Below are 13,821 nucleotides of genomic sequence, written 5' to 3' on the forward strand. Positions count from 1 at the left end.
ACATTTATGAGGAAATCTTAATTATTTATAAAAGAAAAATAAGTAGATTAAATATGAATAAAAATAACAATACAATTACCGTACTTCCAGTGATTACTACACTAAAGTCAATAACATAGGGTGTTGTGCTAAATCCGGGGATAGAACCCGTTTTTGAAGTTGTTTGATAGGAATTAAGAATATCTGGATGCAATGTTATATAATCTGTAACTAACATCCTCTCTATAGCCATTTCAATGTCCATGGTAGAGGGGTATGCATCCTGAAATATAATTAAGTTTCAGTTCAAACTTTTGAATATAATGTATGCCCTTGATTTTATGGTACATTTTAGTTTAGCCAAATCATAAGTTATCATGGTGGACGACCAAAACTCTCTATATCATAAGGATATCCCGAAATTGATGAGTTAATTCTGAAATATATTTGGTATTTGTAATAACAACACTATATATTAAAATGAATGTTTTTTACCCAAGCCGAGCATATATGCCAATCCTGTTGAAAAAACCGATCTTCAAAGCATTTCTCTGTCAAAGGTGAATTTAAAAGTTTCGATACGGATGTGGTGAACATTTTATTGATGGCTTCTAAATATCCTGGTGTCAGGATTGGTATGGCTTTATACCCTAATTTAGAGTCAAGCTAAGAAGAAAATATTGGTGTTTTAATAAAAGTTTATGAATTACTTAATCAAGATTTTTATTATTTTGTTGAATGAATTCACTATTTACCTGCGATATATCAGGTCTTGGTAAACAAACGTACACTTGGGGTATAACGCCCCATCCTACAACTTCAATGGGTACGAAAGGAATATGACCCATTTCCAGAATAAATGTCGTATGGAAGTATCCCACTACACCTGGTCGCACTTCTACTTCAAGTTCTGTTTGTTCCCCTGGTTCCAAAACTTTTTCTGTTGGTGTTAAACCAAGTATAGTTCCATAAAGATCATTTTCAAACTTAGGCTCATTTAAGTATGTTTTATATTCGAAAGGTAGTTGGGAAATATTGGACATGATTAAAACTTCACTTGCGTTTTCATGAAAAGAACGAATCATAAAATTAATCTTATGAGTGTTAAGTTTGTACAACAAGTCAGAACTTTGCCCAGTTACAGTTATTGTTTCCGGTGGTCCACCTAATACTTCACATTCTAATGTGGCTCTTACATTTATATTAACTTTTGGTCTAAATATAACATTCACATATTGAACTTCATTTGGTTTTAAAAGTCCCGAGTGGGGAACAACTTCTAATAAGTCATTTATGGAAATATCGTAACGTTTATTAAGTTTTACGAATTTATGTATCCATTCGAATTCGGTATCACAACTTGTCTTTATCATTGGTGAGATTTTCGTGATGACCTTGTAGTTTCTGGTTTCAATATTATTATTTTCTTGCTTTAATGAATAATCTGCTGATAATTCAATAGCTTCCTCATTCATGAGAGCCGGAGAGTCTATTGCATTATTTTCTGCTAATGCGTAGACAGGAGAACCGGCTGGCGTCCGACACGCTAAAATTTCATGAAGTTCCGCTCCGCCTGCTCAACCGTAACACATAATAATCATTAAAACATACGTTATACTTTTTTATATCATATAATTTAATCTTACCACTAGCTGGTGCTTCAGTTATAGGAGTAGAACACTTATTAAAGTTAATATCGCTTCGATCGACTTTTTGCACCTCGCGCTTTAAAATAAGATAACGGATTAAAATAGGTACATAATTATATTTGGAACCATGTTTGTTTAAAAAAAAATAGTTCAAAACTTACCTGCGGCAATTTTGTAATTGTAGACTTTTTCCAATTAAATCGATAGCACACGAGAAGAGGTGTTACATTTTGAATTTTAATCATCTTACTAGCGATGCTGCCATTTAAAATGTATTGAAAATCTACTTTTGGCGTTAGAACGAACATGTTTGGGAAATTTATTTTTCCGATAAGTTTTATTGCATCCTGAAAAAACTATATATTGGCATTTTGAACTTCTGACATGATTGTAATATTCTTGTGTCACAAGCTTACTCACTTTATTTTTGTGGCCTTTAAATCGTAAACGCATTAAATCACAATAAACTCTGGACTTTAGTGTTGTATGCTTAGAAGTGTCGAACAGTATATGGATTTTCATTTCTTCTTGATCTTCTAAACGTTCTTCTATGAGATATGTGAGATTAAATGCCCATTTAATTTTATTTGTATCTTCAAAAAAGTGTAAAGGACCCTTTCTCTGAGGATCAACTGGTTTCAAAGTTAAATAATCGATAAACAGTTTGGAGCGTTGTAATCCATATTCATTTATGTTACTGGGGGTTTTTAAATCAGCCTCGTTATAGCATATACATCCACATAACATTTCCTCGCCTTGAGACACTTTATACGAGCCATGTTTTTGAACGAACGCAAATGGTTGTTTAACGGTGATCTCAAAATCTAATGGCAACTTAGAGACATTTTTTATAGTTACCAGATCTAAAAAGATAAGAAACAATTGTAGACCATTCAGAAATTCCGTAATCTGCATGTGTAACGAAAATTAAGTCTTTTACCTGTTAATTTATAAAATTCACTATAAGGGCCATAGTTATATTGAAAGTCTATAATAGAAGCTGATAACTCAATTTTTGGATCAACAAATTCAGCTGCAACTTGGCATTCCAGTAACAGTTCTTTCTTATTTATGCCCTCAACACTGCCTATTAAATACCACATTTCTTTAATAGTAGATACTTTGTAGGACAAACCAGTGATAGACATTTCTATTTTTTCTCCTGCTGATATTTTAAACGAACTCGATTCCATGTTAAAGAATGCACTAAAAATGGAAAACTGATTAATTTTTTTTTATTGGAATCGCGGGATACAGCTAGTTATTAAAAAAATTATTGTTTATTTGGGTTATTTCGATACTGCCCATTGGCAATCCTCGTCAATGAAATATTTTACAGTTTTGATAGAAGTAGGTATAGATATAAATAAAAAAACTTAGTTCCTAGAATGAAAGTTTTTACAGCACTCGATGAATTTGCACCAATGAAGATTTAACAACTTTTTAATAGCTTCATCATAAAGGCATAACTTATGTTAGGGATTGTTGATGGAGATTCGTGGAATAATCTGTCTAATTTCCCTATCATCATCACCCATATAAATATATAAGTGTGACTCGTTGGGAATTTTCTTTGCTCATCGAGTCACACGTGTTACTCGTTACAACTATTTTGTTAATTACGGTTCCGAACGAGTCGAACCAAAGGGACGTGTGACTCGATGAGAAAAAAGATCTCAGCTGGTTACAGTGTGACTCGTTGGGAGTTCATGTTACTAGCTTATTGTTTCTGTTAAATTGAGGTTGGGCTTTGAACGATAAAAAAAAATTCCAGTACCTATGTATAACCGCAACATAATGACACAGTAAAACACAAAATCGTGTGTTGCTTACGATGAATGTTGTTTTGTTTTAGGCGCCTTGTAATGTTGACTCCACTCCAAAACGTGGAAACGAGTGCCGCAGTTTTCCATCATGACTTTACAATTCAAAGGTATTTTCGTAAAATGGCGGCCCAGCAGTATTTTATCCCTGTGTTCCCCGACTAAAATGCTGGTCCCTATTCCAGCTGCTGACAGAGGAACTAACTGAAAGTAATAGTAATAAAACAATCTCTTTTGACATGTAGGTACTCTTTGTACATGAACCATTTACCAACTCATAATAAATAGATTACAAGGCGAACTTAATTATAGGTTACAAATATGAAGCCAAAAGGAATTAGTGAACTATAAATGAGCGAGTACAATGATAGTTTTGATTTTATTTCAGTTAGAGCATCCTCCTCTTTAGAGTAACTAAGTAGCTTTAGTTTAGCTTTGTAATTAGTATAAAAGCACTCGTTAATATTCCGAATTAGGTATAACTAATCATTTCCAAGATTTCCACATAGGACAGCACCCATGGAATTCAATTATCTGATGAACTATAGTACACATCCGTTTAATTTTTACATACTGGTATCTACTAGATATATTAAGAAGCTTCATGGTTACCTAAGAATGAAAGCCCGAAAGAGGTAGCGACAAGAAAACGCAACATCAACGGTACTTACGATGTCTTTAACATTTTCCAAATGGATAACAGCTTTGTTTGTGTAACTGTCAGCGTCAATAAGGTACAAACTGACGATAAGTTGAGTTTCTGACTCTGGTTCTATATACCCTTCCATCGGGTTAACGTGCCATCTTCCATCACGATTAAGCTGATAAAATTAAATACTTTGCAGGAATTTAACGAAAATGACAAAAAGCAAAATAAAGGATAATAAGTTAATTACAGATAAAACAGACATTCTATAGGATAATTTCAAAACATACTTATTATTTAGAAATAAAAAAGCCAATGGCAAAAAAAATTGGTGTCAATTGATAAGCATAAAAAGATGATGAACTTACAGCTAAATCCATTGAAACATTATTTAATAAAGAAAGCACTCTTACCAAAGACACCCTAAAGTTCACGTTAACCGGTGAATCGTTACAAAGGGTCAGGACTTTCTGCGTCCTCGTCAGGAGCTTAACCTGTCCCCAATGCAAAGCGATAGGGTTGCAAGTGACGATGGGTCGCATTCCGCAGCCTGTTATGCGACATACCTCCACTGGTTTTGACATGCCGAATAAATTAAGCCTAAAACAATAAATTTCGCTAGATATGCAGTTAGAACTAAAGGTGCTATGGAAATCAATAAATTTCGCAGAGATGGATTAACGTGTAGGGTAGAGTGTTTTTTTATTTCGTTTCGTTTTTTTGTATCTACTGATTACAATAACTAATTCAGAGAATAGTTGACGATTACTTTGTTAATTCAGGACGTGCATTTTTTTATAGTCCCGAATCCAATTTTGACCGCAAGCCTCAAAGGCCCCGAACGTGAATTAGGAAGATTCGCTTCAACTCAATCATCATCATATCAACAGTGGGTTGACAGGGCACGGGTCTCCCCCAACAATGAGAAGGGGTTTAGATTAAATTTTCTAACGTTAAGTGTTTGCTGGCAACGTATAGTATTATCCTTATCCCGTTCAATTGATTTAACCCAGCTCTACATAGTAATCCAACGAACAAAGCGTGCACGGTGAGACATGTGCTCTTTCATTAGTAGTGGGTAATGAAATCCCATGTGTACCGTGTGAGGTGTGATAAAGTATACTACATACCTGATGACATGCTCCTGAATACCAAGTACACTTGTCTTAACTGTTACTGGTAATGTTAGTATACTGTTTGGTTCAATTATTCCTTGCTTAATGCCTACCTCGACCTCTAATGTCGACTCCTCCTGAGGGATAAAGGTTAATTTAATAAATTATAAATTACACTCTACAGGTTAGTCGGGTTGTAGTAAATTAAAATGAATGTTTATTATTTCTATTTCTTTACCCTCGCAGAACAAAGTTAATGAATCCATTGGAAGAATAGTATAAGCTCTCCTAGCACATTTCAGCTGAGCAACCCTCAGACCCTTGAACAGCTTACCTCAGGCTCCTCCAACGTAAAATATCCCCAGAAATCTTGACAAACTACGTTAACATCCAATGTATAACGGTAATCTGTGAAGCATGCTCGCATCTTAATATCGGGCGCTGGGATGATTTGGGGCACCATGGCATTGAATGTCACCGGCAAAACTATCGGTGGACTGTCCGATTTATCTATTTCCAACTCAAGGTAGGTTTGATTTGCCCGTATTAAGTTAGCTGTAAGTGTGACCTTGCAAAGAAAATAAAAACGTCAGCAGCGCATATCAGGCGTTAAATTATACTGAAGCCGTAACTTACAAATAGCTAAATGTATGAAATTCTTTATGTTATTCAGAACTCTCTTAAAAGTATATAGAGATATTTATGTAAGTTGTTATGAAGAAGATATTACCGGCTTGTCTGCTTACTCCAAATACTCAAATGTAGAACCAAGCACATTGTTTTAGTGCTTGGGTTAAAATTCAAAGATGTTTATTGTTAGTGTTATCTCTCTATCTAGTAAAAATACAAGCATGACATTACACACTTACTCGTATGGAAACAGTTGACTCCCGACCTATTTTAATGTTATAAGGTTCTATATCAAACTCCCTTGGCCATTGAGGTAGTTGCGGTTTGGGTTTTTCTGCTACAGCATAATCTCTCAAAGTGATGCTACGAATTTCTGGACCGTCCGACGATATCTTTATATTCGCATTGACATTTACTTGGGATTCGTTTATAACCTCCAACTCCATTGTTTTGGGTACTCCTATATGTAAACATTTATTGAAATTGATTCTTAGCTCAATGGATTACATACTACAGCCAAAATCATCATCATCATCATGCCCACTACAGGGCACGGTTCTACTCCCACAATGAAAAGGGGTTTTAAGGCCGTTGTCCGCCACGCTAGCCCAGTGCGGAATATTTAGAGACAGTAATACTTACCGGCACTGACTTTTCCAAAATCGAGACATGGTATACTGAACATCAATGACGGATAAATCACGACACCTCTGAAAATTATGAAAAATAGTATTACTTAATTTTATAAATTTAAAATGCATATGAAAAATTTTTCGGAACCGAGAGGTTTTTTACATGCATTTTAAATTAATATTTCCTCCAAGTCTAGGGAAAAAACACTATTAAAAATTATAAAAGCATTAATTAAATCTTTGAATACACAAATCGACAACTCCTGCTTACTTTTTTATATATTGATAAGTTTGTAATAATAAGCTCAGTATCATTTACAGTAATTATGCAAAATAATAAATGGTCATTATTAGTTACTTTAAATACAGTTTTAGCTCCACTTTAGATTCTCGTATGATAAAATCTATTTCTTCGAAAAAAGGTCCTTGGTTAGAGTTACAGAAGGAAATGATAAATGTATTTTTTTCGCCGGGACGCATACAGTATGACTCTGGAGAACACGAGATTATGCTTCCGAATAAGGGCGCTGAATGTCTGTACTCAATTATACCATTTATATGACCTGTAACACCAAAAACCTATATTACCAATGCATTAACGCAGTCACCACGGAGTCCTTAATACTTATTCTTCTTATCGGTAGACAAGCATTGCAATGATCATAATATCTCAAATTCGCAATATTGCACTACATGTAGTAAAAATACTAAAATGTTTATAAGTTACTAACGAACCGGCATTGTATAGCTGCAATGTAGTTACTTATGCGGGGTAGTTTAATGTGATGAATAATACAATGAAGAGTACATCTAATCTAACTCCTAAGGTATAGCCGGGGTATCAATGTTAGTGCATACAAATATATCTGTTAAGAAATCACATTAAAATTTTGCTATAAAATACATGTTTACTACATATCCACCTTCCTCTTATATCACTCTTATCTATTGCTAAAACTCAATTCAAATCCGTTGTATAGTTTAAAAGATCTTAGCGTACAAACAGCGGTTGAGCAGTGATTTTGTTTTATACTATGGAAAGAAGGTTTTTACTACAGTACCTTTATTCGTAGCAACAATTTCGTATTTGTAAATATTGTTTATGTACACATTATCCATGTCGAGTGTCTCCAAATTCAGGTTAATTAAAGGTGGTAACGAGGTACCAACAATTTTCAAAGGCAGACGATCGTTTACCCCGTCCACATCTAAATACACAGTTGCATCAAATTCTCCTATATCTTTAGGAGCAAATGTTATAGTCAGCTCTGTTACTTTATTGGGCCACAGTTTGCCTTTCTGAAATATTAAAGAAGTTGCATGCATTAAGCCCAACTAAATCAATTGATTTTCTTAACAAAAATTGCTTATATAGTTCTGTTACTAATACATTTTTATACTAAACTAGTCGAAAATTAATTCACAAACTACCAAAGCTTCTTTTGTTAATTTTCCAATACTTACAATTGGTGTTACAGATATATGAGTATTCTGAAAAACCAGGCTTTCATCTGCCACTAGTGCTTGTATTTCATCATAAAATATTCTCGTATATACTCTTAAATGTTCTTCACTACTCAGTACATCATAATGCACTAATTTGTTCGATTTCGCTGATTCATGTTGCTTTAGATCGTAAAAAATTGTTGCCAAATTCACTTTGTCTTCGAAATCTATTTTTAACAGTAATTTTTACGTATTATTTTGATGTTACAACTGCCAATTATACGAAAAATGAGCAGCAACAAGTATACGCTTTTCTCAAATTGTTAATTGACTTCTAAATCATCAGTGGTTGCTGAGACTATATTACCACGTCATACGTGCTAATAATCATGTACATAGTACGTACTGGAAAACTTAATTTTACAAATTTTTATGACAATATAATGTATTCATGTTAAAACGGTGTATGTTAATTGTAGAAGAACGTCACTGGTGAACGGAAAAAACATAGAAGTCGCCCTTTCTGACAAATTTTCATTCGAAATGGAATTTCAAAGAGCCAAATTGAAAACATTAAAAAGAGTAAGAACAAAAGAAACAAGTGTGTTGAAATATCTAAAAATGCCATAATATTATCGTGGCAAGTACCCGTTGAACTATTTCTAGGAAATGATTATTAACCACAAAAATCTTAGTTTAAAATCTTTAGTAACAGAAAAAATTACATTTTTACCATAAAATAAAGAAAAAACGACATCTTACCATTGTAAACACAATCATTTTTCATGCACATATACGTAAGCGTGTAATCAGATTTATTTGTAATCTTCAATGTCTGCTGTCTCACCATGGTTTTGTAGGTATCCAGGAATCTCACAACTTGTTTTTCTAACTCTATACTTACTGTATACGTAGACCCCGTCAGCTTTATTCCAAAGTTTTCTCCTGTTTGTAGTAAGAGTGTTTAGTTTTAATCATTAGTTACTATTACAAAGTTTTGAAACGTTTCTTAAATAATAAAATTAATACTTTGAACTTCATGTTTAGCATCAAGACATCATAACTGGTAATTAGATCTAAACAATCAATTTTATGATAAATAGCTAATAGCTGCAGCTTTTTAGGAGCGCTGGTAGACTTGATCGAACTACACGAGGTCGCAATAATATATAGTTAAAGATTATCAAATTTCGTATATACACAAAAAACCAGAATCACAACCAGATACCATAAGCTATTATATCTTCATACTCATACTTTGGATCTATAGCAATTCCAATGAGACCGAAAATTTTATGACTATGTATTTTACCAAAATACCTGTTTCAAAAGTTGCATGCATTGTTCCCTGCGTTTCAACGAGATGCATTGTTTTGAAACCAACTCTGATATCAATTTTTTCACTAGGATTCATATACGCAGACTTGGGTTGTACTGTAAAAGGGCTGAAAATAATGGATAATATCATAAAATCATCAAAACAATTATACTTAAACTATTGCAATATCATCAACGATATTATTAAGTTTACTAAATTATACACGCAATTGGCAACTGATATAACCTCAGTAACAGTTTTATTTGTTAATAGGTATTTAATAACTTAGAGAAAAACGAAGTCGTTTTCATAATCAACCTCTAGCGCATATTAGAAGTCTCCGGTGTTCCCTAAGAAATGGCTAGTACATGAACCTATGATTGTGTTCTGGGAGAATTATAAACCTGCTTACCATTTAACGTTTAGGGTAAATCCCGCTGCCACCATTCCTACGTTGTGAACCGAAAAGACTAATTGGTTTTCAACCTTCAGCGGCGTTTTCGGTATTACAATTTTATCAGGGAAATCAAAAACAGGTCTTGGTCCCATAGCTAAAACAATTTCAATATTGTTTACCATTATTTTCTTTATTTGTAAGTAAATAAATCTCCTTTAAATAAAGATGGGACATAATCTATGAAGTATATGTTATCCATTGGCAATTTATTTGTTCTATTGAGAATAGCTCTTTTACAAAAAATTCAAAATTCAAATACAAAATTTCTTTATTCATGTAGGCCTATCACAGGCACTTATGAAGCGTTCATACATAATTGTTTACATAATTGTAACGGGATGGTGATAACTTCGTTCGCCAACTTAAATCTAAAGCTACGAGGGTTCCAAACGCGCCCTGGTCTAAGAAGAGCCCACAACAAACTTAGCCGGGTAAATTTATTTTTTTGTTATCACCATCTTCCAGTAAATTTAAATTAAGCTATGAAGCTAGAGCAATTCACACCCAAGCTTTTTTATCGTTGAAATAATCCTTAATGTTATAATAGGATTTTTCTGTAAGCTTACGTTTTATATAAACTTTGAACTTATTGAGAGCAACTCAAAGATTATATTTGGTAATTTGTTATAAAATAATATACAATTGCCCTTGAATGAATTTGCAATTTTGTGTAGCCTAGTAAACTGCACAACGAGTTTATTTTTGCTTCTAATATTAATATTGTTACAGTGCATTTTCTTTTTAAATTTTGATATATTTTTATGGACATAAATTAAATTTTCATATATGTACTGACTATGCACCGTCATTATTTTAACTTCTTTAAATTTATAACACACAACTTCTTTAAATTTATACATGAAGATGCATCTACGTAACAAGCATATAAAGTAAATTTTTAATATTAATATATCGCTAACACTAAATCTAGTAACGTTTTATCAATTAAAAAAAATGGTGTCCAATCCCAGTCCATAAGGCCTACGTATACATGAAACTACTCACCAATCAATGGCAACACATACTGATCAATATCAGTATAAAACGTTACTCTATGCGTATAGTCCTCATACTGAACGGGTTGGAAGGTTACAGCAAAAGACACGCTTATCCCAGGTGCTAAACGCGAGAGCAACTGACCTCCAACTGGCTTGATGAAGAAGTAGGAAGATTCCTTATAAGCCATGTTTAAAAATGTTGGTCCCTGTTGAATCAAATATCAGTTCATTAAATCTTCCAACTCTTGCTTTAAAGGCTTGTCCAGCTTTAATTATAAATCCTCAAACATCAAAAGACCTTATTTGTTATATTGCATTTGAATGAAAATCAGAACAGTAAAAGAAGAAAATACGATTCATCATAGGTCTTTTGTAGGGCGTTCCAAACTTCACAATTCTGGGCCGCTTGTATCCCGCGGCTCCCCACTGGTTGGGGGTCGACAAACGCTGCGCTCACCGGTGTGGGGTTGCCACTCTAACACTTTTGGGGTTGAAACTTTGAATGGGAATTACAAATACTATAATTAAAATTTATTTTGTTAATTACCTTGCTTATATTTTTAACAGAAAATTTTGCAACAAGCTTATCATTCGGCTTGAAATTCTGGAATACAATAATTTTTGGTGTGAACGATAAAACAACTTTACTGGTTTTGCCGCTGTGCACGATGTTGTCTATATTAATACAATTTAAGCTACGTATCCTCTCCGTAGTGCTCATTTTCATTTCTCTCACATAATCTGACGGTATGATCTGAAAGAATATTGAAGCTCAAAATGTAGAGTCAATCTTTTATACCGTAATACGACAAGATCTTTTTTGAGTTGTATTCTTTTATGATAAAGTATAAAAGATAGAAAATTCGGCAAGTGGGCTAGAAGATATTAGAATTATTAAATCTTTAATCAAAGTAGAATAATTGTTGGTTAACCTCTTCAGACGATCCCGCTTGATCCTTTTTGGCCAATAAATGGTATAAATCGGCTGTAAAATAACCATTTTGTTTGAATTTATGCAGTATATCCATTTCTTAGGTATTTTGTTGCTGTGCTCGAGTTGTTTTCAAAAACATTAAATGCCAATCACTGTCATCGTCGTGGCTCAGACAATGTCATTTTATTATCATGTTCGAATAAAGAAACTTCAGAAAGTCGGCAGGCTAATGAATACTTATTAGGCTTTTTTGCTACACATTATACGCTTTTGGCTTACAAGGCTTCTTCTCGAAACCTTGAGAGTTTTCGTGGATGCGGGCCTAGAAGTTATGGAGCTACCTTCTTTTGTCATCCTACTTAATATTATAAATCTAAAAGTGTGGATGTTTGTTACGCAATCACGCAAAAAAAGCTGAACAGATTTAGATGAAATTTGGCATGATTTTCATCCCGATTTCTTAAGAAGTTTCCGAGGGAAAATTGTTTACGAGTTGAGCCGCGGCCAGACAGCTTTGAAATTTTGTATGCATGTCTCCTTTGCTATGGAATAGGACATGAACTTTCTATACCGATCTCTCAAAAAGTTCCCGTGGTAAGATTAAAAATTGTTAACGAGCAAATCTTTAGACCAATTCTGAAGTGTACGCAGACGACACGACCTTAAACACGACCTTAAGGGGTTAAAAAGTTTGATGCTATCCTTGTTTTACCTTTACTTTCTTTTTTTCATTTGTGTTTAGTATTGCTTTGTATATGGTGTACAATAAACTGTATTTGATTTTATTTTGATAGAGCACTTCCATATTCCCAATTTGCAATACAATTAAATGACATCGCCTTATGTTGGATCCTCTCACACCTTTGTACCTTAAGAGCACACTTTGTACCTTATTTAAGTGGAAGGCTGCAGTCTGTGGTCTTAGTCTGCGCTTCTTTAATAGTTTGCTACTGTCTGTGCCTGCTTACTATACTGATTTATGTCAGACTCTTTCACTTTAGAAGCAGTTAGGCTTGGAACGAGTTGCCGGAGTCAATAAAAAGAGCCACTTCTAGACCGTCGTTGAAGAGACTGGTTAAAGAGTACCTCTTAAAAAGGTTTGAGTGATACCCTTCTCCGCGGCGTTAACACTCCATGTTTTCTTCTTTACTCTTTTTTCTTTTTTAATTCTAAATACACGTTCAGTTTCATGTACACGGATGTCTATAAATTTTATAAATAAACTAGCGGAACCTCGCGACTTCGTCCGCGTTTGAGTCATCGTGGCTAGCTATGTATCTACTATTATTTTACGTCATATACTGAGTTAATAAGTTGTCATTATTTTAGTTGATATATACATACATCCATACATCCACCCCCACAAACTTTTGCATTTATAATATTAAGTAGTATATGGTACGCATGTATTCGATCGTTGTTCCATATTCCTTGCTACTTACTGTTATTTGTGAAGAGTTATATCCTTTATCTCCGACAATATTTATCAGTTCTTCATTCAAATTTAGACACTACATGTTTTATAGTATACACTGTAAAATAAAAAATAATTATCAAATTTAACGGAGCTATAAAGTAAAATTGTAAATATTTTTATCTTGTTTCCCGGAGGAACGTTTTTGTTTATCGGGATAAAAGGTATCTTATATGTTGACCCGGAGTATCAGTTACCACTATACCAAATTTTATTTAAATCTGTTCAGTAGTTTTCGCGTTATGCCCGGACAGACCGACAGACAGACAGACAAAAATTAAATAAAAATCTGTTTTGGATTCAGTATCGATTATTAAGAATTCCCCCGGTCAAAATTTTCAAAATATATTAAATGTACAGAAATCTTCGAGTTACAGTTTTATTATAAGTATAAATATATACTATACATATATTTATATATTTTACTTCCTAAAGTTTTGCCCACACCCTCACTCGTTTCCTTGCAAGCCCGAAGGCCTTTTGCAAACTGTTTTTTTTTTTTGCTTGTGCAATAAAGTAAAAAAAAAAAATAGGTACGAGCATTAGACTGTTGCATAGGGTAGCAGCCTAACGTCCTATATTATAGGCCCTGAATGAAAAATTATGAAATTCATAACGATAAACAAGTGTAGCATGTTTATATCCACTGCTTATTTATGATTTAAAACATTATTTGAAAGCTTGTACAAACCTAAATTTTGAATTACCTAATATTTACCT

The 13,821-nt window shown here is 33.6% G+C and overlaps 1 protein-coding gene across 1 annotated transcript in view; it reads right to left on the reverse strand.

Annotated features, from left to right (window-relative positions):
- LOC120636959 (hydrocephalus-inducing protein homolog) overlaps positions 1–11,721 on the reverse strand; it is a 41,073-nt gene extending 29,352 nt beyond the window's left edge. Inside the window, 23 exon segments of the mRNA XM_039908537.1 lie at positions 80–262; positions 475–645; positions 735–1,552; positions 1,626–1,704; positions 1,790–1,975; positions 2,049–2,491; positions 2,569–2,834; positions 3,462–3,655; positions 4,123–4,272; positions 4,511–4,697; positions 5,228–5,349; positions 5,547–5,780; positions 6,082–6,302; positions 6,485–6,552; positions 6,833–7,037; positions 7,536–7,773; positions 7,939–8,147; positions 8,683–8,865; positions 9,241–9,365; positions 9,651–9,789; positions 10,701–10,899; positions 11,241–11,447; positions 11,626–11,721. Coding sequence (XP_039764471.1) covers positions 80–262; positions 475–645; positions 735–1,552; positions 1,626–1,704; positions 1,790–1,975; positions 2,049–2,491; positions 2,569–2,834; positions 3,462–3,655; positions 4,123–4,272; positions 4,511–4,697; positions 5,228–5,349; positions 5,547–5,780; positions 6,082–6,302; positions 6,485–6,552; positions 6,833–7,037; positions 7,536–7,773; positions 7,939–8,147; positions 8,683–8,865; positions 9,241–9,365; positions 9,651–9,789; positions 10,701–10,899; positions 11,241–11,447; positions 11,626–11,721 — 4,923 coding nt within the window.
- Between the last annotated feature and the right edge of the window lie 2,100 nt (positions 11,722–13,821).

The sequence above is a fragment of the Pararge aegeria genome, chromosome 3 (assembly GCF_905163445.1).
Source record: "Pararge aegeria chromosome 3, ilParAegt1.1, whole genome shotgun sequence".
In the NCBI taxonomy this organism is placed as follows: domain Eukaryota; kingdom Metazoa; phylum Arthropoda; class Insecta; order Lepidoptera; family Nymphalidae; genus Pararge; species Pararge aegeria.